Below are 23,226 nucleotides of genomic sequence, written 5' to 3'. Positions count from 1 at the left end.
GCTAGTGCTATTTACCATTTTGAGCCACAGCACCACTTCCAGTTTTCTGATGGGTAACTGGAGATAAGAATCTCATGGTGGGGCTGGGAAGGTAGCTCAGTGGTAGAGCGCTTGCCTTGCATGCATGAGGCCCTGGGTTCGATTCCTCAGCACCACATAAGCAAAAAGAAAAAAGCCGGAAGTAGCGCTGTGGCTCAAGTGGTAGAGCACTAGCTTGAGCTGAAGAGCTGAGGGACAGCGCCCAGGCCCAGAGTTCAGGCCCCACAACCAGACCACCCCCCCAAAAAAAAAAAAATCTCATGGGACTTTTCTTCCTGGGCTGACTTCAAACCATAATCCTCAGATCTCAGCCTCCTGGGTAGTTTGAGATTACAGGTGTGAGCCACTGATGCCTGGCAAAGAGAATATTCTTGTTAGCAAACTATCCTCAGGGAAGCAGAAGATGAATGAAAGAAAAAAGAGAAACCATCAAATTGCAACTATTTTATTAGAAAACTATATAAATAAAAATTCAAGGCAATTAGTAACTGGAAAGATTTGAAAGTTCAAAAAATGTAATTTATTTATAACTCAGTTTCTGCCTTTACCATGAATAAATTTCCATAGCAATATAAATAATAACCTTTTAGATTATATTGATTCATCTAAAAAAGAAGAGGGGTTACGTTTCAAGAGAGCTAAAGCTAAGGCCTCATCTAGTACAGGGGGCCAGCTGATAATGTTAGGACTGACAACAAGCAAGAGGAATACACAAATTTTAAAACAGAGCTAAAAGAACTAGAACTGACTGGTGCAGGGATAGCCTTGACAATGAGATTGCTTTCTTGTTATCTACGAATACCATATTTCTCAGTATATGTGTGCTTCTAAACAAATAGCAAGACAAGTCCTCTTCTTATCCTTAATGTATACAGTTTCCTGGAGCTTTGCTGGTGCTAGTGGGCACCCTGCGCTGTTTCTTACTTCCTGTTCCTTTAGCCTCATCCTAAGATGTAGTTGGTATGTTTCTTACTAACAGGCATATAGTGTAACATTACATAAATTACTATTAGGGGCTGGCATTGATGTCCCCTTTCATCATCATGAATAGAACACAGATCAGATGTTCTTGTTCTGAGTTCACACAGCTTAAGAGTGCAACTCATGGCCTGATGGGTGAAAAGGACTGGAAAGTCAGTGGCTGACACAGGACACTGCCTGTCCCAGCCTTGCTGGATCACACAGCTTGGGTGACAAGGGGCTCATCACCTTTCAGGCAGGCCTTCAACCTCGGCTGAGTCCTGTGGGTTGAGGGCTCTGAGCAGCACTCCCTCTACCCCTACATCCTTGTTTCCAGGCTCCATCTTCTGCTTGTTGTACCAGCTGTGCCTCAGGTGGCCTGATGTGGAAATCCTTCACCACTGACCCAGGAAGTCCCGTCTGTGAAGGGTGGGTGGTGGGGGATGGCTTTTTCTTCTGTCCAGGCCCCTCCTTTCTCTTAACATGGCCTGGGATGCTCTTCTTGGAAGAGTTATGGTAGTGTCTCCCTTGTTGTTGCGTTTGGGGCGTAGAGGCTGCTACTGGGCGCAGGTGGTCAGCTTGGACTGCTGTCAGTCACCCTTCTCCGGTTGGGCTGCCCAGGTTGGAGGGTGCCAGGGCTGAAGGCAGCTCACCAACAATCTGGTCAAACTACTGTATTTTACATGAGAGGAGACTGAAGCCTAGAGGGATTTGGCTTCTTCCTGAAAGCTCAGGCTGTGTGCCATACACACGACATCATCAGGCGGGGAGCGGGAGGGGGGCTGGATAGGCCCGGGAGCAGCAATCCTGACCTGACCCTCAAGGGGCTTCAGGTGGCTTCCATTAATCTTCAGCTTCACTCCACACTTCTGGTGGGCACTTTTCCAGTATATTCTGTCCCACTCTGCTCATTGCCTAGTAAACTCCATCCACAGGAGTGACTTGGCTCTCAGGTGTAGAATAGCATCCTGCTGGGCACTTCTGAGTGTCTGCCCTCTGGACTCCCACCCCAAGCCCCACAAATGCCTGTTCTGGTGCCCCCAGTCCACCTGTGCTGTCTAGCGCAGCCTTCCTCTCCAGGAATGTTGTCTTTGGCCATCCAGGTCAGAAGCAGCTGCTGTCTGTCCTTTAGGAGGGTGCTCGGGAGGGTTGGGATCTCTAACGCCCTCCATGGATCCCCGCTGCCCTCTAGTATCACCGCTTAAATTGGAACACTTCCTGGGCCTCAAGAGGCTTGAGGGAGTGACTGAGTTCAGGACTTGGGAAATATGTCCTGGGGAAGGTGGCATTTCTCTGGGCCACAAGGGGAAAGTGGCACCTATGGCTTGCCAAGGAAAAATATCGATGCCTGTGCTTCATGCTTCACCTGCAGCCCCCGAACCCCAGGGGTGACTGAGCACGGCCTTCCTCAAGAAAAGCTTGCTCTAGCCAGGCCTATGATGGAAGCCTGTGTGCCTCAGGGAAGAAGTGGAGGAGGGCAGGGCTTCTCTTCTCACATAGACTGTTTCACAGCTTTCTGGGGCCTGGTAAGGTTTCTGGAAGGAGCTGGGAAGGGTGCTGGGTGGTCCTGAGGGAGGAGGCACTGGGTGCTCGCTGCCTTGCTGCTCAGGCCTTGGTGGTGCGGGGCTGCTTTGGAGAGGAGGGGAAGCTGGGACCCAGCACGTGGCCGGGCTGCGTAGGGTGTGGCCTGACTCTGCTGGGTCCACCCAGGCAGGAAGTGGCTGGCTCCATTCCACTGGGGCTCGGCTGCTGGCGGGGGCTCAGGCAGCCACCAGCCCCTCGCTCACTGGCATGTTGATGTGGGCGCTCAGCAGGGGGGCACTGCGGCCTTCGCGGAGCACCAGAACCTAAGGAAGAGGCGCCATGACAGAGGGGGCGCAAATCTTGACACCATGCCCCCCTACACCAAGGCCAAGCCACTTGTCCACTTGTCCATGTGGACCCTAACTGCAGGCCACCAGGCCAAGGCCAGAGGGCTGAGGAGAGGCTGGTAGGCCACAACTGGATGACACCTCACACAAGCCCAAGGGCGTTATCCACATGCACTCCTGATGTCCTCTAAGAAGCTCGGGTGGGTGACTTACCTTGATCATGTCTGAGATGCCCTTGCCGCTGAGGCTCTCCACAAAGGTCTCCAGGGGGTAGCTGAGCCCTGGCACCAGCAAGGGGACCTAGATTTGAGGACCAAGAGAAAAGAAAATCAGGCACCACGCTTGGATGGTGTTAAGACACTTTCCAAGGTGGCACTTGTGCCCACGGTCTCTGTTGTGTCTTGGGACCCTCTGGGGGTTGTGGGATGGTCATGGGATCTGGGATCCTGGCAGTGTGGAGAGGAGAACCAGGGCCGCATGGCATGTCTGGGGTTAAACCTAGACCCCTGCACGACACAATGTAGAGGCCTTTAGCCTGGGCCCTGCTCTAAGGGCAGAGTTGGGGTCTCTTCATGTAGTAGAAGCAGTTAGGAAGCAGGGTGGGCTCTGGGGGTACCCCAGTCCTCAGTGGCTCCGCTGTTTTCCAGAACTTTCTGTGTGGTTCCCTGGGGCCATTCAGGTTGGGAGAAAGGTAACAGGTAGAAACTGGTCACCTCCCAGACACCCTTGCTGAGCCGACTCTGGTCTTGAGCTGGAGAGTCAGACATTGCCCACTTTCCTACCTCAACCTGGTGGGGGTCTGGGGGTATCCAACTATAACTCTGACCACCCCAGCTGCCACATCCTCTGCCTGGGTGTCAGGGTCCTGTACCTTGAAGAAGGCCCGAGGCAGGGCATAGAGAGCCTCGTTGTACAGGAAGCAGACCAGCAGCCCCAGCAGGGGCCTGGCTGTCGAGGTGTTCTGCAGGTGAAGTGTGAGCTTAAAGGTAGGGCCCAGGCCCTGAACCTGTGGAGAGAGTGGATGGAGAAGGCCCTCAGGACCCTGGTCCTGCCTGCCTGCTTCCTCATCGGGCCACCCCTCCAGCTTTTTTTTTTTTTTTTGTCAGTCATGGGGCTTGAACTCAGGGCCTGGGCATTGTCTCTCAGCTCTTCAGTTCAAAGTGAGCACCCTACCACTTAAGCCACAGCACCACTTCCGGTTTTCTGGCAGTGAATTGGAGATCAGTCTCACGGACTTTGCCTGGGCTGGCTCTGAACCGCGATTCTCAGATCTCAACCTCCTGAGTAGCTAGGATGACAGGCGTGAGCTATTGGTACCCGGCACTCCTCTAGCTTTTTCCAACTGCTTCTCAAAATGCACAGAACCCTGGGAAGTGCACAGGGGTCAGCAGAGACCCAGAGGGGAGGAGGTGGATGGAGGCCACTTGTATCTGGGTTGGTGTGGGCTCTTCCTTTGCCCTGTGTCAGTCCATGGTTGGGGACCCCTGGAGCCGGGGTCATGGTGGCCTTCCCTGTCCCAGTCAGTCAGTCCCAACACCTTGGGTTGGTGTGGCTACCAAAGCAATCAGCTTTCTTTCCTGTGCCGTGGCCAGAATGCCCCAGGGTCACTCCTTTACCCCAAATCGGAGGGCTTTTCTGGGGCAGTATGGAACAGGGGAGCTGGGCAGGGTGACCTCTGTGGCCAGTTGTAAAAGAGGTAAGCAGGTGAAAGGTGCTCTCCCAGAGGGCATGGGACTCCAGCAGGTGACAAAGAGCCTGGGCCTTGGCTTGACACCGACACCGGAGGCTTAACATGTGTGGTATGGGGGTCACCTTCTCCTGCCCTCTGGCCCTGACACCCCACACGGGCGCACTCACCACTGCGTGGAGCTTGAGTGGCTCCCGGTCTGTCGCGGACATGGGGCTCAGGCTGGACTCAAGGGCCTGCACGTAGGCGCGGGCAGCTCGGAGCCGAAGAAGGTAGAGGTCCGTCTGGAAGGTTCGGTGCATGGCTGCGGGGGGGATACGGAGCAGAGTCTGGAACGGGGCAAGGGGCTCCTGCTCAGGCTGCTGTGGGGAGGATACGCAAGGAAGATAGGCTGGCAGGATCTTCAGAGGCTGGGAACATGGGGACCGGAAGGGCCAAGGCCCTGTGGCCAGCCTTAGGCAACACTGGACCATGTTCTCCTTCCTGGTTCTCTCACCATCTTGCCGCCTGGCTCCTTCTGTTCCACCCTCAAGGCTTGTGCCTCGCTGGCCTTGACCTTGGTTTCCTCCACCCTCCGTCTTATTCCTCACACCATCTGCAGCTGGCCAAAGAGCAACATTTGCCAGCCCCTGGCAGTGTGTCCACACTGGGCATTGTGTACTGTGTCCCTAGCAGTTTGTGGGTACCTGGTCTGCCTCTTGCTCTAATCATTTCTTGGCCCTCTCCACCAGTTCAGCACTACCTTGGTGTTCCGACAGTCACTGCTGGCCCACAATTCACTCCTCATCTCTTACCACTGGCCAAACGCCAGTGACGCTGCTCACGTCGCTCCAGGGCCCGTGTGTCCTACGCCCCCTGCTCCTTCCTTGGCAGGCCCAGTTCCGTGGTCGTCTTTGATTTGTGGGTGAGGTGCCTCTTGCACCTTTTCAGGATGTGTTATCTACCCATTATTTTTTTTCTTTTCCTCTACTATTTGTTAGTAGTAGAGATCTGGTCAACTTCTGAAAACAAACAGTGCCGGGCTTTCTGTATAACTCTTCATGGATTGACTCTGAAGCAATCAACATTATAATATTAGCTCTTCCCACCTTGAGGCTTAGGAAGTCTCTCTATAGAAACATTCAGGTGGACTTCAATGTTTTTTTTTTTTTTTTGGGTCCGGTTGTGGGGCCTGAACTCTGGGCCTGGGCGCTGTCCCTCAGCTCTTCAGCTCAAGGCTAGCACTCTACCACTTGAGCCACAGCGCCACTTCCGGCTTTTTTCCTTTTGCTTATGTGGTGCTGAGGAATCGAACCCAGGGCCTCATGCATGCAAGGCACGCGCTCTACCACTGAGCCACATTCCCAGCCCCGACTTCAATGTTCTTGAAGGTAGTTTCATAATTTTAGTTTTTGAACTCAGGATCCTAAGCTTGCCTGCTTGGCTAGTGCTATGTGATTTGAGCAACACCTGAAGCCTGGATTTCTGCTGGTTATTTTAGAGACACTACCACAGAATTTTTTTTTTTTTTTTGCCAGTCCTGGTGCTTGAACTCAAGGCCTGGGCACTGTCCCTGAGCTTCTTTTGCTCAAGGCTAGCACACTGCCATTTGAGCCACAGTGCCGATTCTGGCCTTTTCTGTTTATGTGGTTCTGAGGAATCGAACCCAGGTCTTCATGCACGTTAGGCAAGCACTCTACCACTAAGCCACATTCTGAGTCCTATCATAGAAGATCCTCCAGATCTTAGCTTCTCAGGTAGTTAGATTACAGGCATGAGCTACTTGCAACCTAGCCTAAGTTTCTTTTGTTTTCTTTTCTTTTTCTTTCTTTTTTTTTTTGGGTCCGGTCATGGGGCCTGAACTCTGGGCCTGGGCACTGTCCCTCAGCTCTTCAGCTCAAGGCTAGCACTCTACCACTTGAGCCACAGCACCACTTCCGGCTTTTTTCTTTTTGCTTATGTGGTGCTGAGGACTCGAACCCAGGGCCTCATGCATGCAAGGCAAGCACTCTACCACTGCGCCACCTTCCCAGCCCCAATTGTCTTCTTTTCTTTTGTGGTGCTGGGGACTGAACCTAGCATACAGGAGATAAGTGCTCTACTACCACTGAACTAGGCCCCTCCTTTTTTTTTTTTTTTTTTTTTTGTTGGTTGTGGGCTTGAACTCTGGGCCTGGGCACTGTCCCTCAGCTCTTCAGCTCAAGGGGAGCGCTCTACCACTTGAGCCACAGCGCCACTTCTGGTTTTCTGGTGGTTTATTGGAGATCAGAGTCTCATGAACTTTGCTGCCCGGACTGGCTTTGAACCACAATCCTCAGATCTTGGCCTCCTGAGTAGCTAGGATCACAGGCTTGAGCCACCACTTTTTTTGTGTTTGTACCAGTCCTGTGACTTGAACTTAGAGCCTGAGCTTTGTACCTAACCTTGTTTTTTTGCTCAAGACTTACACTCTACCTCTTGAGCAACAGCTCCATGTACAGCTTTTTGGTGGTTAATTGGAGCTTTGTCTCACAGACTTTCCTGCCTGGGCTGGCTTCAAACTATAATCCTCAGATGTCAGCCTTCTAAGTAGCTAGGGCTACATGCATGTGAGATATTGGTGCCTGGCCACCCCATACTTTTTATGTATGCTTGAGTTAGTATCCTAAATGCTGGGATTATAAGTATGTACCATCAGGCCTGTGTAGCTTTATAATATTTTTTTTTACTAGACCCTGTACATTTTCTTTCTCTCTTTCTTTCTTTCTTTGTTTCTATTTTGTATTTGAACTGAGGGTTTTGTGCTTGCCAGGCAGGTACTCTATTGTTTGAGTCATATCTCCAGCCCTTGTACATTTTCTTTTTTTTTTTTTGTCGGTCGTGGGGCTTGAACTCTGGGCCTGGGTGCTGTCCCTCAGCTCTTCAGCTCAAGGCGAGCGCTCTACCACTTGAGCTACAGCGCCACTTCCGGTTTTCTGGTGATTTATTGGAGATAGGAGTCTCACGGTCTCTCCTGCCCGGGCTGGCTTTGAACCGCTATCCTCAGATCTCAGCCTCCTGAGTAGCTAGGATTACAGGCGTGAGCCACCAGCGCCTGGCTCCTAATGCTTCTTTTTGCTCAAGGCTAGCCCTCTACTATTTGAGCCCAGCACCACTTCCAGACTTTTCTGTATGCAGGGCTTTGTGAATGCTAAGCAAGCACTCTACTGCTAAGCCACATTCCTAGCCTTTATGCATTTTCTTGTTGCAGTTATTTCTAGAGATTTCTTTGTATTTCACAGCTGGATATTAGTAATATATACAAAAGCTTACAATTTATTTTAACTATTTCGTTTTGTGCCAGTCAGGGCTGGAATACTGTTGCTAAGCTTTGGTGCTCAAGGACAGCACACTACAGCTTGAGCTACAGCGCTATTTCCAACTTTTTGATGGATAATTGGTGATGAGACTCTCACAATTTTCCTGCCCAGACTGGCTTTGAATCTGGATCCTCAGATCTCAGCCTCCTGAGTAGCTAGGAGTAGAGCTACCAGTGCCTGGCAAAAGCTTACAATTTTAAGCTTACAATCACCTTGCAGAATGCTCTAATTTTTCTGAAACTTTATTAACTGTTTCACTTATCATTTCTAAGCTATTTTTTCTGTCCTCTTAATTTAGTCTTCAAACTCAGAAAAGATCCTGAATAGGATCTTTTAGGATCTTAATTTAGTCTTATGATCTTAATTAAGTATCTTAATTTAATCTTAGGATTTTAATTAAGGACCTTAGTCTTCAAACAAAAAAGCATCTGAGTTAATTACTCTTCTGTTTAACACCCATGTCAGATCACCACCCCATACAATGCATTGAAACTTCAGCTTGTCATTTCCTGACCTTTGAGAGCTGGCTCTGCCCTTCCTTCCCTCCCTGCTCCCCCAGCTAGCTGGCCTTCCAGCATGGCACCCATAGTTTTATGGCAAGTCAGGGCTGTGTGTCTCTACCCCAGCTCTGTCTAAAAGCCCCTCCTTCCCTGTGCTGCTTTGGACTTTCTCTTCTAGTGTAAAGTCAATGTCACTTTTTGGGAGCCTTTCTTGTTCCCTAGGTAAAATCTCTTACTCCTGGGGTGTGCTCCAGTAACCCTTGACAGAAACCCTTCTCCCCCTGGGATATAATACTTGGTTGTCCAGGTGGACTGAGCTCCTAAGGCAGGGACCAGCCTAATTCAAGGCCCTTGGCATCATCATAGGGAACGAATACATGGATGAGCAGAAAACTGGACAAGAGACAGAATCCTGGTCAATTTCTACATTTCCCCTGAAGAATTCCTGCATCTGGAAGTGACGGCTGCCTGTCTGGACTCTGAGGGATTTGTACTCACCCACGGTACCCGCCATCTTGAGGAGCAATTATTTGGAGGCAGGTGGACCTCCAAGGTTGCCCTTGGACTTCTATAGGCCTACGAGCTGCCTTGTCAGCCAAGGTCTCCAGTGCTCAGGGGCAGCTTTTACTCGGCGTGCCCAGGTTCAGGTCTGAGTCTTACCAGTACCAGCTTCCCGCTCTCGTAGCGTCTGATCCACATACAGTCGGGTTTTTCGGGGCACGTCAAGTTTCGTGGCCTGGGCCAGTGGGGGGCCTACCTCTCCCGTCCCTTCTACAAACACCGCTGTACGCTTCAGGATCTTGATGATCAGGCCTCCACCTGAGAAGTGAACAGATGAAAAGAGACTTGTCCTTCTTGGCTCTGTCCCCCATTCCCATTCCTTCTTCCCCAAATAAGCAGTTTCATAAAGAGCAATTCTCTGTCTGTCTTCATCACAAAACTGATTCTGGGAGTGAAGCGATCATTTAGCAGCTTTTTTTTTTTTTTTTTTTTTTGGGTCTGGTCGTGGGGCCTGAACTCTGGGCCTGGTTGCTGTCCCTCAGCTCTTCAGCTCAAGGCTAGCGCTCTAGCACTTGAGCCACAGCGCCACTTCCGGCTTTTTTCTTTTTGCTTATGTGGTGCTGAGGAATTGAACCCAGGGCCTCAGGCATGCAAGGCAAGCGCTCTACCACTGAGCCACCTTCCCAGCCCCTAGCAGCTATTTTATGGAATCCTGTGGCAAGTGCTGTGGATATTGGCGTGAACTGGACACCTGCCAGACCAGGATTCGGCCCTGGACAGTGGGAATTAACCTGTTACTAATGAGCCGTGATAGTGGGCCAGCCCCGTGCGGGTCTAGCTTTCTACATGTGGGTCTGCCTATGTTTCAGCATCACATCCTCCTCCTCTTTTCCCAGCCTGCCCCCTTCACACCAACTCCAATGCCAGCTCTGAGTCCCCCACCTTTCGTGGTCATGATGAGGGTGTTGTCCTCCCGCCCATAGCGGCCGAAGCAAAGGCTAGTCACAGCGTCCTATGTGGAGAGACTGGAGTTTAATTAGGGGAACATCTTGGAGGGGAAAGAAGATGGGGGAGTGGGAGAGGGAAGAAGAATGTAAGATCTCATGAGAGGAAGCCCAGGGGCACACTTGGAAATATTTCCTCTATTTGCCATCTCCCCTTCAACCTCACTGCCACTGCCAAAGTTCTAGAATACACCTCACTGGTCCGCTCTTTTAGGGTAGTCTCCTAATTGGTCCCCAGTTGTCTCTGCTGCCTTTCAAAGCTCCAAGCCTCCAGCTGGGGGCATAGTTGAAGTGATAAAGTACCCGCTTAGCAAACACAAGGTCCTGAGTGCAAACACCAGTACCTCCAAAAGGAAAAGAAGAAAACAGCCCCTCCCCCCAAAAAACCTCTGATGGCTTTTGTCCTCCTGTTTGTCATATCACATCAGCCTTTCAGAAATGATCCACATTCACCTTTTTACCTATCCCCATCCCCTGCCCTCCCAAGTCCCAAACCAGTTGCTCTTTGATTTTATATTTAGGCCCAAGACAATGTATACACACAAACATACAAACCACGCTTACATCTGATACACTCTGAAATTTCTTAAGTTTTGGTTTGGTATGGTTTTATCACTTGTGGAGTTTAAACTCAGGGCCTGGATGCTGTCCCCGAGCTCTTTTGCTCAAGGCTGGTGCTCTAACATTATGAGCCACAGCTCTACATCTGGTTTTCAGGTGGTTAATTGGAGATCAGAGTCTCATGGACTTTCCCTCCCCCAGGCTGGCTTCACACCTCAATCCTCACATCTCAGTCTCCTGAGTCGCTGGGATTACAGGCATGAGCCACTGGTGTCTGGTTTTCTTAATTTTTAAAATGTTGCTGATTACCCAATTTGTGTGGGGGCTGGAGGGTGGGGTGGGTGGGAGTGGGTTCTAGGGCTTGAACTCAGCACTTGGGCACTGTCCCTGAGCTGCTTTTGCTCAAGACTAGCACTCTATCACTTGAGCCACAACTCGATTTTTAGCTTTGGAGATGAGTCTCAAGGACTTTCCTGCACAGGCTAGCTTCAAATTATGATCTCAGATCTCAACGTCCTGAGTAGCTAGGATTACAGACATGAGCCACCACTGCCTGGCTTGACACTCTTATCACCAATTAGCCACCAAATGGCCAGAAGTGGCACTGTGGCTCAAGTGGTAGGGGACTAGCCTTGAGCAACAAAGCTCAGGGACAGCGCCCAGGCACTGAGTTCAAGCCTCAGTACCAGCACACACACAGAAAAAAAAAAATCTTCAAGCTTGTCAGTCTTTGTTGGCTGGAATGTTCTGCTATCTGTCTAGCTGGTAATCTGATTTGCCAGGTGGATAAATGGTTACTCACTCTGTGGTGCCCCATGAATTTCACCCCAGTCCTCCTCCCCATCTCTTGGCTCTCTCTGTGCTTTCCTAGTGCCTCTATTAGTTCCTAGTTAGTCGCCTTTGATTGTACTCTCCCTAAAAACGAGGGCTTCTGCCTCCCCAATAGAGTGATTTGTACATACAAGGTGCTTACCACGTGCATTGCTCTCTCTCCCTGTGCACTGCAGATTACCAGGGCCTCTGCCTTACTAAGCAAATACTCTACCACCTGACTCATGCCCCTCAGTCCAACAGACATTTGGGTTTGTTTTGCAATGGGGATCAAACCCAGGTCTGTGTATGCCAGGCAAGCACTCTACCATGGAGCCTCACTCTAGCTCTTAACAAATGTTTCCCAGATGCCCGGATGTGAGGTCAGGTGAGAAAGCATGGATGGGGCTGAGGTGAGGAGGAGCCAGAGGCAGATCCCAGAAGAGGGGCTCACCGGGGTGCGGATGACGTTGAGCAGGGCCTTGTCGCGGTAGATGTGGACCTCGCCATTGGCCAGCCCAGCCATGACAGCTTGCAGGCCCCGCGAGCGCTGCTCCAGGAGGTTCATGGTTAAGATGGTGGCGGGCAGCTGCACTGTCCACAGCTTCTTACCCTGGCGGGGAAATAGCCGGTGTTGCAGGAGGCTCAGGGCTTCAAGGGGAAAGAAGGAGCATGGGAATTGCAGGGCAGGGGAAGCCAGAAGGATCTCCCAGCAGCACCTGGGGCAGATGGGGGGTGGGGGTGGGGATGGACGACAAGGGCTCGCTGGAGGCCACACCTTGTGGGTGAAGCCGTGCAGGCTGTCTTGGGTGCTGCCCACCACCAGGACCTTGTGTACCCGGACAAGCCCCACCGGCTGGGCACTCAGTTCGATGACATACTTGGGGCGTTTGGAGTCTCTGTGGGATAAAAACAGCAGTTTGGCACCAGAGAATCCTTTTTTCCCCTCTGCCACTGAGTGGATGTGTGAGCCCGGGTAACATCAAGTGTGTTTTCTAACCCTGTCCCCTCCCACCTTCACTGTGGTCACCTGTGTACGAGCCTGGTATTAACAGAGCTTTGAGTGGGCTCACTTTGGCCTCATGTGGCCAGTGCTAGTGGACCTGGGCAGTTTATCAGAATGGATGAAGATTCGATACTATGAGTATGGATGCAGAGTTTTCAGTCCCCATACTTTTTCATCCTAGTTTCTACTGTCCAAAAAGCAGAGATTCGGGCCTACAATGACCGCTCACTCTTCTTCAAGCCAATATCATGTCTCCTCTGAGGACTAAGGCCTGCCGCTCCCTTCCCCTAGCCTTCAGGGCCTCCTCTACCCTCTACCCAGAAAGGTGTTGTTTTGTTTGTCTTTTTTTAGACAGGGTCTGGCTATGTTGTAGTGAACTTCTGGGCTTAAGTAATCTTCCTGCTTTAGCCCCCTGACTTCTGGTACTATACATACATGCCTGTGCCACGACACCTAACCAGAGTAATTAAAAAAATATATATCTATATATCACATCATTCTTCTGATTAAAACCACATAGTGGCCAGGTACTGGTGGCTCATGCCTGTAATCCTACCTATTCAGGAGACAGATCTGAGGATTTGGGGTACAAAGCCAGCATAGGCAGGAAAAGTCTGTGAGACTCTTATCTCCAATTAGTAACAACAACAACAATAACAAAAAGCTGAAAGTGGAGCTGTCGCTCAAGTGGCAGAATGCTAACCTTGAGCAAAAAAAAAAAGAAAAAAAAGCTAAGGGAGAGCACCTAGGCCTTAAATTTAAGCCCTAGTAGCGGCACAAATAAATAATTAAGTAAATAAATAAGGTGTTTGGTTTTTTTTTTGTTGGTTGTGGAGCCTGAACTCTGGGCCTGGGCGCTGTCCCTCAGCTCTTCAGTTCAAGGCTAGCGCTCTACCACTTGAGTCACAGTGCCACTTCTAGCTTTTTCTGCTTATGTGGTGCTGAGGAATGGAACCCAGGCCTCATACATGCAAGGCAAGCACTCTACCACTGAGCCACCTTCCCAGCCCATAAATAATGTTTAGACTATCAAACTAATGGTGGAGTACTATAAAATACAACATAAAGTGATGTGATAAATACTGCCATTTCTGTTCCTTCCACCTTGTGACAGCACACACTGTTCAAGCATTAACGCCCTGCTGGGGGGTTTTCACTTTGCTAGCTCCCATCTCAAGCTTTCAGACACTATTTACATGTGTGGGTTCAGACTCTTTGTAAAATTCACAGCTTTAGCCCGGTGCTGGTGGCTCATGCCTGTAATCCTAGTGACTCAGGAGGCTAAGATCTGAGGATTGAAGTTTGAAGCTAGTCCAGGCAGAAAAGTCTCCTTGAGACTCATCTCCAATTAGCCATCGGAAACTGGAGGTGGAGCTGTGGCTCAAAGCAGTAGAGCACTAGCCTTGAGAGAAAGAGCTCAGAGATGGCCCCCAGGCCCTGAGTTCAAGCCCCGTGACTGATCCCCTCCACCCCCCCCAAAAAAAATCTCAGCTCTTTTCATCCCCAAATTCCAGCTCCAAAAGCTCCTGGCTCATCTTGCAAACTTTGGAAATCACCAGTTTTCTAAGCCATTCCCCACACTCCTGACATAGCTACCTTCTCAGGATATAGATGCTTCCATTGCGACAGGCGGCTGCAAGCCGGAACTCCACATCAAATTGGCCAGAAACCTCCAGGAAGACAGGGACGCTGGGGAGGCTCATCTGTAAAGAAAGGGCACAAAGGGCTGGGAAAGTGGCTCATTGGTAGAGCGCTTGCCTTGCATGCCTGAGGCCCTGGGTTCGATTCCTCAGCACCACATAAGCAAAAAGAAAAAAGCTGGAAGTGGCACTGTGGCTCAAGTGGTAGAGCGCTAGCCTTGAGCTGAAGAGCTGAGGGACAGCGTCCAGGCCCAGAGTTCAGGCCCCAAGACCGGACTCAAAAAAAAAAAAAAAAAAAAGAAAGGGCACAAACATCTTGACTTCTCAGAGCACAGTCCCTCCCTGGTATGTTCCTTGTCTGAAGTCCTAATCTCCTCACTCATTCTGTGTTGGAGGGAAGCTTGGCATTATGTAAAACAAACAAACAAAAAAACCTTTTAGGAAGGGCTAGGAAGGTGGCTCATGCCACCTTGCATGCATGAGGCCCTGGGTTCAATTCCTCAGCACCACATAAGCAAAAAGAAAAAAAGCTGGAAGTGGTGCTGTGGCTCAAGTGGTAGAGTGCCAGCCTTGAGCTGAAGAGCTGAGGGATAGCGCCCAGGCCCAGAGTTCAGGACCCATGACCGGACCCAAAAAAAAACAAAAACAAAAAACCTTTTAGGAATCCTAGCTACCCAGGAGACTGAGATCTGAGGATGGAGGTTTGAAGCTAGCCCAAGCAGGAAAGTCCCTGAGACCCTTATCTCCAATTAACCACTAGAAAATCGCAAGTGGAGCTATGGCTCAAAGTGGTGCTAGCCTTGAACAACAAAGTTTAGGGACAGGGCCCAGGCCCCGAGTTCAAGCCCTAGAACCAAACAGCACAAAACAATAACAAAACCCTTTAGTTTACATATTTGGACAAACTGCTACCTAGAGGAGGCATGGTCAGAAGTACTTATACACACAAAAATACTGAGCAAAGAAGACTACTGCAGTGAAATAAGTAACAATGAAAAACTGAAAAAAACTGAATGTATTCCAGGACAGAGTAAATACATCTGTATATGATGTATCTATGTAACGGGTGTACATGGCCCTTACAATGCTAATGTGTTTTTTTGATGGTCATGAGGCTTGAACTCTGGGCCTGGATCCTGTCCCTGAGCTCTTCAGCTCAAGGTGAGCGCTCTATCACTTGAGCCGCAGCACTACTTCTGGTTTTCTGGTGGTTAATTGGAGATAAGAGTCTCATGGACTTTCCTGCCTTAGCTGGCTTTGAACTGTAATCCTCAGATCACAGCTTCCTGAGTAGTTAGAATTATAGGCATGAGCCACAAGCACCTGGCATATTTTCCTTATGTTTATCTATAGTTCCTAATTTTTCTATAATGAACGTATATTGCTTAGAACTAACTGGAATCGCAGAGAGAGAATGCAGTGGGTCTTGCTCAGGGCCAGACCTGACACTGACCTTGGCCAAAATTGTGAAGGCCTCGGGGTCAAGCACTAGGAGCTCCTTGTTCTCAGTGCCCAGGACCAGGCAGGATATGGCGTCCTCATCAGCCAGGTTCTTCTTCAGGGTGGTCATGGTGGTGATGACCGTCTGTAGAAGGACTCCAGCGGTTACTCAAGGAACACCCCCACCATCTCCCCAGATACCCCAGGAGGGAATAAAGAGGGCAGAGGAGGAGGAAGAAGCATTAGAAATGTCACAAAATTTTATGTGCTATGGTGTTTACTGCAACAAATGTAACTACCTAACAAATGAACATCATTGGCCAGGGACCGGTGGCTCACGCCTGTAATCCTAGCTAGTGAGGAGGCTGAGATCTGAGGATCTCAGTTCAAAGCCAGCCTGGGAAGGAAAGTCCATGAGACTCTTATCTCCAATAAACCACCAGAAAACCAGAAGTGGCGCTGTGGCTCAAGTGGTAGAGTGCTAGCCTTGAGCTGAAGAGCTGAGGGATAGCCCTTAGGCCTAGAGTTCTAGCCCCACGATGGACAAAAAAAAAAAGAACATCATTAAAAGTCACTTAGGATGCCCATGTAATTGTAACCCCTCTGTACAGTATTTTCATAATAAAAAACATAATTAATTAATAAAAAAAGTCACTTAGGAGCTATCCTTCTGATCAAAAACAATGTTGTCTTTAAAAAACACTTTAAGTCTCAGTGACATGGAAAATGCTTATAATGGAAGGGAAAGAATAGGCAAAATGTTGACATAATCCCAGTTTAAAAACATGAACAGGCTAGGCACTGGTGGCTCATGTCTGTAATCCTAGCTACTTAGGAGGCTAGCTCTGAAGTATGAAATAAAAAGTCCATGAGACTCTTATCTCCAATAAACTGCTCAGAAAAAGACAGATGTGGTACTGTGGCTCAGGTGGTAGAGTGCTAGCCTTGAGCGAAAGAAGCTCAAGGACAGTGTCCAGGCCCTGAGTTCAAGCCCCAGGACTGGCACAAAAACAACAACAAAAAAGTGAACATACAAATATGCTAGAAGGCTAAGTCCTCAAACACAAACACTGGTGTTTTTCTCGACAACAGTGCTTTTCTAGAATTTTTACAGTGGGCATGTGTTCTTTTTGTAATTATAACTGGACATCAAAATAAAAAAAAAGGATTTTCTTCTTTTTTTTTTTTTTCCTGGTCTTGGGACTTGAACTTAGGTTCTGGGCTCCGTCTCTGAGCCTCTTTGTGCTTAAGTCTAGCCTAGTACTCTATTGCTTGAGCCACAACTCCACTTGCAGCTTTTTCTGGGTAGTTAATTGGAGATAAGAGTCTGATGGACTTCCCTGCCTGGGCTGCTTTTGATCCACAATCCTCTCCTCAGGTCTCAGCCTTCTGACTAGCTAGAATTACAGACATGAGCCATTGGCGCCTGGCTAGGGATGCCCTTTTAAAGGGAATGTCTCCTATGGGCCTGGGCCTGGACGCTGTCCCTATGCTCTTCAGCTCAAGGTGAGCGCTCTACCTCGAGCCACAGCACCACTTCCGGTTTTCTAGTGGTTAATTAGAGATCAGATTCTCACGGACTTTGCCTGGGCTGGCTTTGAACCATGATCCTCTGATCTCAGCCTCCTGAGTAGCTAGGATTACAGGTGTGAGCTACCAGTGCCCGGCTGCTTTTTCTATCCCCCCTCTTCCTCTCTCTCTCTCTCTCTCTCTCTCTCTCTCTCTCTCTCTCTTTCTCTCTCTCTTTTTCTCTCTCTCTCTCTTTCCAGTCCTGGGGCATGAATTCTAGATCTGGGTACTGTCCCTGGGCTCCTTTTTCAAGGCTAGCAGTCTACCACTTGAGCCACAGTGCCACTTCTGACTCTTTTTGTGATTAATTGGAGATAAGAGCACTGGCTGGCTTAGAACCATGACTATAAGATCTCAGCTTCCTGAGTAGCTAGGATTAATACAGGTGTGAGCCACCAGTACCTGGCTCTTTTTCTTTTTTTTAATTGTTATTATAAAAGTGATAGGGGCTGGGAAGGTGGCTCAGTGATAGAGTGCTTGCCTTGCATGCATGAGGCCCTGGGTTCGATTCCTCAGCACCACATAAGCAGAAAAAGCCAGAAGTGGTGTTGTAGTTCAAGAGGTAGAGTGCTAGCCTTGAGCTGAAGAGCTGAGGGATAGAGCCCAGGCCCAGAGTTCAAGCTCCATGTCTGACCAAAAAAAAAAAAGAAAAGAAAAGAAAAAGTGATGTACAGAGGGGTTACAGTTACATAAGTCAGGTAAAGAGTACATTTTTTGCACAATGTCACCTCTTCAAAATGTTTTCTTTGGATGAATTAGTTACACCTGTGTGATCATCACATTGAAAAAGAAAACTAGGCATCAGGAGACTGAGATCTGATCATCATGGTTCAAAGCCAGCCCAGGCAAAAAGGTCCAAGAAACTCCTCAATTAACCAGCAAAAAGCTGGAAGTGGCACTGTGGCTCAAGTGATGAGTGCTAGTCTTGAAGGGAAAAGCTAAGGGACAGTGCTCAGGCCCTGAGTTCAAGCTCCAACAGCACGTACACACACAACAGTTACACACATGCAGCATTACCTGCCGCTTGATGGACTTGGACTTGTGCTGGTTCACAAATGGCTCCATTTCATTCAGGTCCAACTGCAGAAACCTGGGCAACACAGAGAACAGACATGTACAAGCCTAGCCTGGCTGCCCTGGGGCCTGTCTGCAGCTACTCCCCAACACCCCCCCACACCCAGACATATACCTGCACAGGACTCTTACCTGAGGGACTGTACAGACAAAGGTACTTCTGCCTTCTCCCTGCAAGGAGAGTGGCCAGTGTGGCAAGTTTAGTAGAGGAATTAACCTCTGGGCACGTGGGGTGAGGTTGGGGATAAAGAAGTGGAGAAGGGGGGCTGGGAAGGTGGCTCAGTGGTAGAGCGCTTGTCTTGCATGCCTGAGGCCCTGGGTTCGATTCCTCAGCACCACATAAGCAAAAAGAAAAAAGTCGGAAGTGGCGCTGTGGCTCAAGTGGTAGAGCGCTAGCTTTGAGCTGAAGAGCTGAGGGACAGCGCCCAGGCCCAGAGTTCAGGCCCCACGACTGGACCAAAAAAAAAAAAAAAAAAAAAAAGGAAGTGGAGAAGGACATGGAGGGTAAGGGGCTCTCACCGGATGCTCTCCAGCATCTCCTTCAGGGTTAAGGGGTCAATTTGGTCCTGTGACAGGAAAGAAAGAGCCTGTGAGTCCCAGCACCCATGCTGTCAGGGCCCTTTATGCTTCTGGGGGTTCCTTTTCCTTTCAATTTCCTTCCCAACCTTCCTCAGCCCTGAGCCCCAAGCTCTTGATTTGAGTCTAGCCTCAGCAGCAGGGCTTTGCATGTTACCCTGTTTATCCATGTATTCCTCAACACCTCCTTGCTCCAGTCCTGATCCCAGTCTGGCAGGCACCTTCCTTCTTGGTGTCCCAGAAGAGCCACCACTGCTGTCTCTGGACAGGGGTCATGGCCCACCTCTCCCTATTGGGAGTCCACTCCTCTAGCTGGGGCCTGGTCTGTACCCAGTGCCTACCATCTTTGCCTTCTGGATGCCATCTCCTGTTACTGACCTCCTTGGCCTGATTCCAAAGGTCTTGTTCCACAGGGTTTGGAGGCAACTGAGGCAGGCTGAACTTGAAGTAGGGTCTCAGATTCTTATACACATAGACACATGGACCTGAAGCAAGTGCTAGGGCTGGAGTCCGAGGCTCGTGTTGCTCCATGAGGAAGGTGGCGGCCGCAGCTGGCAGGGAAGGCAGCGGGCTTTCTGTCAGCACTGTTGGTCCTTTGAATACCTTCAGTCGGGGCTGCTGCTCACCAGGGCCAAGGTCACCCACCACCAGCTACAGGGAGAAGATCTCTTATTTGGCTTTTTGCTGTGCTGCTTCTTCTTCTTCTTTTTTTTTTGGTCGGTCATGGGGCTTGAACTGTGGGCCTGGGCACTGTCGCTCAGCTCTTCAGCTCAAGGTGAGCGCTCTACCACTTGAGCCACAGTGTCACTTCCGGTTTTCTGGTAGTTTATTGGAGATTAGAGTCTCATGGACTTTTCCTGTCTGGACTGGCTTTGAACGACGATCTTCAGATCTCAGCCTTCTGAGTAGCTAGGATTACAGGCATTAGCCACCAGCGCCTGGCTTTGCTGTGCTTCTTCATTCACCCAACAAAGACTCTGCCCTCAGCCTTACAAGCCATGTACTCTGGTACATGAAAGTTAATGAAACCTTTGTGAACTTAGTTCCTCAGTAGCAAAATGGGAATGCTTACTTCATGACATAAATGGAGGAAATCCAATGAGATAATGAATTACAGAATCAGGTAAGTGCATCAAGGTGGCAGTGTCTCATATTTGTGATCCTACTTAGGAGGAGATTTGAGGATTCTGGTTCAAAGCCATCCCAGGCAGGAAAGTCATGTGAGACTCTGATCTCCAATTAACCACCAAAAAGCCAGAAGCAGAGCTATGGCTCAAGTGGCAGAGCATTTGCTTTGAGCACAAAAGCTCAGGGACAATGCCCAGGCGCTGAGTTTGGGTCCCAGAACTGGCACACACGCACACACACACAAATCCATAAGTAAAGCTATGGCTGAAGCTGTAGAGCATCAGCCTTGAGCACAAAAGCTAATGGAGAGCACCAAGGCCCTGAGTTAGAACTCCAATACTAGCACACACAAAAGAAAATTATCATTCCGCCAGGTGCCAGTGGCTCACACCTGTAATCCTAGATATTCAGGAAGCTGAGATCTCAGAATCATGGTTCAAAGCCAGCCTGGGCAAGAAGTCCATGAGACTCTTATCTCCAATAAACCACCAGAAAACCAGAAATGGTACTGTGGCTCAAGTGGTAGAGTGCTATCCTGAACTGAAGAGCTGAGGTACAGTGCCCAGGCCCAGAGTTCAAGCCCCATGACCGACATTTAAAAAAAAAACAAAAAAACAAAAACCATTCCTCCTTTTTTTGTGTGTGCCAATACTGGGGCTTAAACTCAGGGCCTGGATGCTGTCTCTGATTTTTGCTCAAGGCTACTGCCCTACCACTTGAGCCACAGCTCCACTTCCAGCTTTTTTGGGGGGGGAGGAGGTGGGTTGTGGGGCCTGAACTCTGGGCCTAGGCACTATCCTTCAGCGCTTCAGCTTAAGTCTAGCGCTCTACCACTTGAGCCATAGCACAGCTTCTGGCTTTTTCTGCTTATGTGGTGCTGAGGAATCGAACCCAAAGCCTCATGCATGCAAGGCAAGCACTCTACCACTGAGCCACCTTCCCAGCCCCACTTCCAGCTTTTTTTTTTTTTGGTCAGTCGTGGGGCTTGGGCACTGTCCCTCAGCTCTTCAGCTCGAGGCGAGCACTCTACCACTTGAGCCACAGCGCCACTTCCAGTTTTCTAGTGGTTTATTGGAGATTAGAGTCTCACGGATATTTCTGCCCGGGCTGGCTTTGAATCTCGATCCTCAGATCTCAGCCTCCTGAGTAGCTAGGATTACAGACGTGAGCCACTGGAGCCCGGCTCCCCCTTCCAGCTTTTTTTTGCTGGTTAATTGGAGATCAAACCATGATCTCAGCCTCCTTGAGTAGCTAGGATTAGAGGTATGAATCACTGACACCAGCCATGTATTCCCTCTAGATAAACATAAAACTCTAGCTAGGTATGGCAGATACCCATAATGCCAGCTACTCTGGAGGTAGAGGTTGGGAGGATAGTGGTTTGAGATCAGCCTAGCAAAAAGTTAGCTAACCATCCCACCTTATCTCAACAAAAACATGTGTAGGGCAGAAGGCATGGTTCAATTGGTAGAGTGCTCTTGTTTAGCAAAAACAAGATTCTGAGTGCAAACCCCAGGACCACCAAAAAACAAAAACAAAAAACTGCCACACATGGTGGCAAGTGTCTTTCACCCCAGTTACTTTGGAGACATAAACAGGTGATTATGGTCCAAGCAAAAAAAAAAAACACCTAGGAGCTTGACTTAAGTGGCAAAGCACCAAGAGTGAGGTCCTGAGTTCAAATCCTGGTACAGAAAAACAAAACAAATGCTCTCACTTTTCCTTCCTTTACTTTCCCTCCAGATTCTAATGCCCAGCCCCAGCCACAGGATTCAAAGGATTTATCTTCTCAGCAAAGTATCAGGTCAAGTTATCTAAATTAGGAGGCTTTACATTGGTAGAATCTCCAGTAACAGGTTTCTTTCCCCCTCTGCTGCCTATATTATGAAATGTAGTAGTTCTCTTCACCTTCTCAGTGAAAATAGAATTTAAGATTGCATGTTGTTTTGTTTTGCTTTTAGTACTCGTGAATTCCAGATTAAGTCGAGCTTCCTTGAAGCCAACCTTCTGGCTCCCCTCCCACCCCACCCCGCTCTCGGCCGTCTGCTTACCTTGTACTCCCCGTCCCCATGCAAATCTGCTAACGCTGGAAGACACAAATGGGCCATGAATCGGTCTCAGAATCCTCTGAGTTTCACCGCAGGCTAACTTTCCACCCCTCTCGTTCTTCTAGAAGCCGGGGTTCCAGACACTCACCCAGGCAGGCTGAGAAGGTGTGGATGTTGGCCAAGGGGTCGTAGTGCGCGTCCAGCCATTTCGAGTTGGTCTCGTTACTGGAAGGGGAGGGCGGGAGGGGGGGGAGAGTTGGGGATCGAGTCTCCCCGGGGAGGAAGAGCACGCTGAGGGAAGCGGTTTCTGACCCCGAGGAGCGCAGAGAGCCCCCGGGCTGCAGCACAGAAGGTCGGGGTCCACGCCTGGGGTCCCCCCACCGTGACACAGGCAAGCACGGCTTGCACTAGCTCGAAGAGCCCTAGGAGGATTTCTGGCGCTGCCTGAAAAGCTTAGGGTCCCCGCGCCCCGGCACCAGACTCCCTCTGCACATTTGTAAGGAAGATTGTGACTCCCAGTCTTCACCTCTGAACTCGGCTGGGGTCGGAATCCGATGAAGACGGAGCAGCCATCTTCCCAGCCGTCGCCTTGGCAACCTGCCCCGCCCCCGCCGCCGCGCACCGCCCAATCCTGCCCCCCCGTGGGGGGGCGATACTGTAAAAGCTCCAGCACAAAGGTTCCGGCGCGGAATCCCCAGGCGGGATGGAGGCGTTGGCGCCTCTGCTGGGCGCCGCCCGCGGAGGGGCAGCCCCTATCCCGGCTTATTTTGATTTATGGTTTCTGGGCCTTACATGCTGGGAGCAAGAGCGGCGTAGTTTGCCTTCCCGGCAGTGAGAGGAGAGCCCCTGCTAGAGTTTATGAGCACCAAAAAGGCTTCATCTTCATGGTTAACCCTAGAAGGGCCAAGTCCCTTCTGGCTGCCTGACTGTAAGCTATCTTCACTGAAGAGATGCAAAACACCAGCGTGAAAGGGCAATGGAGAGGGTCCTAACCGAAGTTAACCGTTTCTAATTATAAGCTCCTGTAAAGTTTTCTTTCTTTTTTTTTTTTTTTTTGTCCATCGTGGGGCTTGAACTCTGGGCCTGAGAGATGTCCCTCAGCTCTTCAGCTCAAGGCTACTGTTCTACCACTTGAGACACAGCACCATTTCCTGTTTTCTGGTGATTTATTAGAGATAAGAGTCTCACAGAGTTTCCTCCCTCGGCTGGCTATGAACCATCATCCTCAGATCTCAGCCTGCTGAGTAGCTAGGATTACAGGCGTGAGTCACCAGCACCTGGCTTTCCTGTCTTTTTTTTGTTTTGTTTTGAACTCGGCCTGGGCACTGTCCCTCAGCTCTTCAGCTCAAGGCTAGTGCTCTACCACTTGAGCCACAGCTTTTTCTGCTTATGTGGTACTGAGGAATCGAACCCAGGGCCTCATGCATACAAGGCAAGCACTCTACCACTGAGCCACCTTCCCAGCCCCATCAAGTTTTTTTAATCAGGGGAAATG

General features: G+C 49.8%; 1 protein-coding gene across 1 annotated transcript; it reads right to left on the bottom strand.

The window, feature by feature from the left end:
- Positions 1 to 468: 468 nt before the first annotated feature.
- On the bottom strand, positions 469 to 22,323 carry LOC138824350 (BBSome complex member BBS1). Its single transcript, XM_070018184.1, has 17 exons — positions 22,258 to 22,323; positions 21,880 to 21,956; positions 21,735 to 21,769; positions 18,934 to 19,206; positions 18,499 to 18,545; positions 18,112 to 18,150; positions 17,923 to 17,995; positions 15,350 to 15,481; positions 13,853 to 13,959; positions 12,029 to 12,149; positions 11,705 to 11,863; positions 9,818 to 9,887; positions 9,035 to 9,193; positions 4,728 to 4,861; positions 3,742 to 3,876; positions 3,084 to 3,170; positions 469 to 2,846 (listed from the first exon to the last, which is right to left on the bottom strand). The coding sequence occupies exons 1-17, from the start codon at positions 22,302 to 22,304 to the stop codon at positions 2,760 to 2,762; spliced, it is 1,782 nt and encodes a 593-aa protein (XP_069874285.1). The 5' UTR covers positions 22,305 to 22,323; the 3' UTR covers positions 469 to 2,759.
- Between the last annotated feature and the right edge of the window lie 903 nt (positions 22,324 to 23,226).

This window comes from Dipodomys merriami, unplaced genomic scaffold (genome assembly GCF_024711535.1).
Source record: "Dipodomys merriami isolate MVZ:Mamm:240054 unplaced genomic scaffold, mDipMer1.0.p SCAF_128, whole genome shotgun sequence".
NCBI lineage: Eukaryota > Metazoa > Chordata > Mammalia > Rodentia > Heteromyidae > Dipodomys > Dipodomys merriami.
This window is presented reverse-complemented; position numbering and strand designations above follow the sequence as displayed.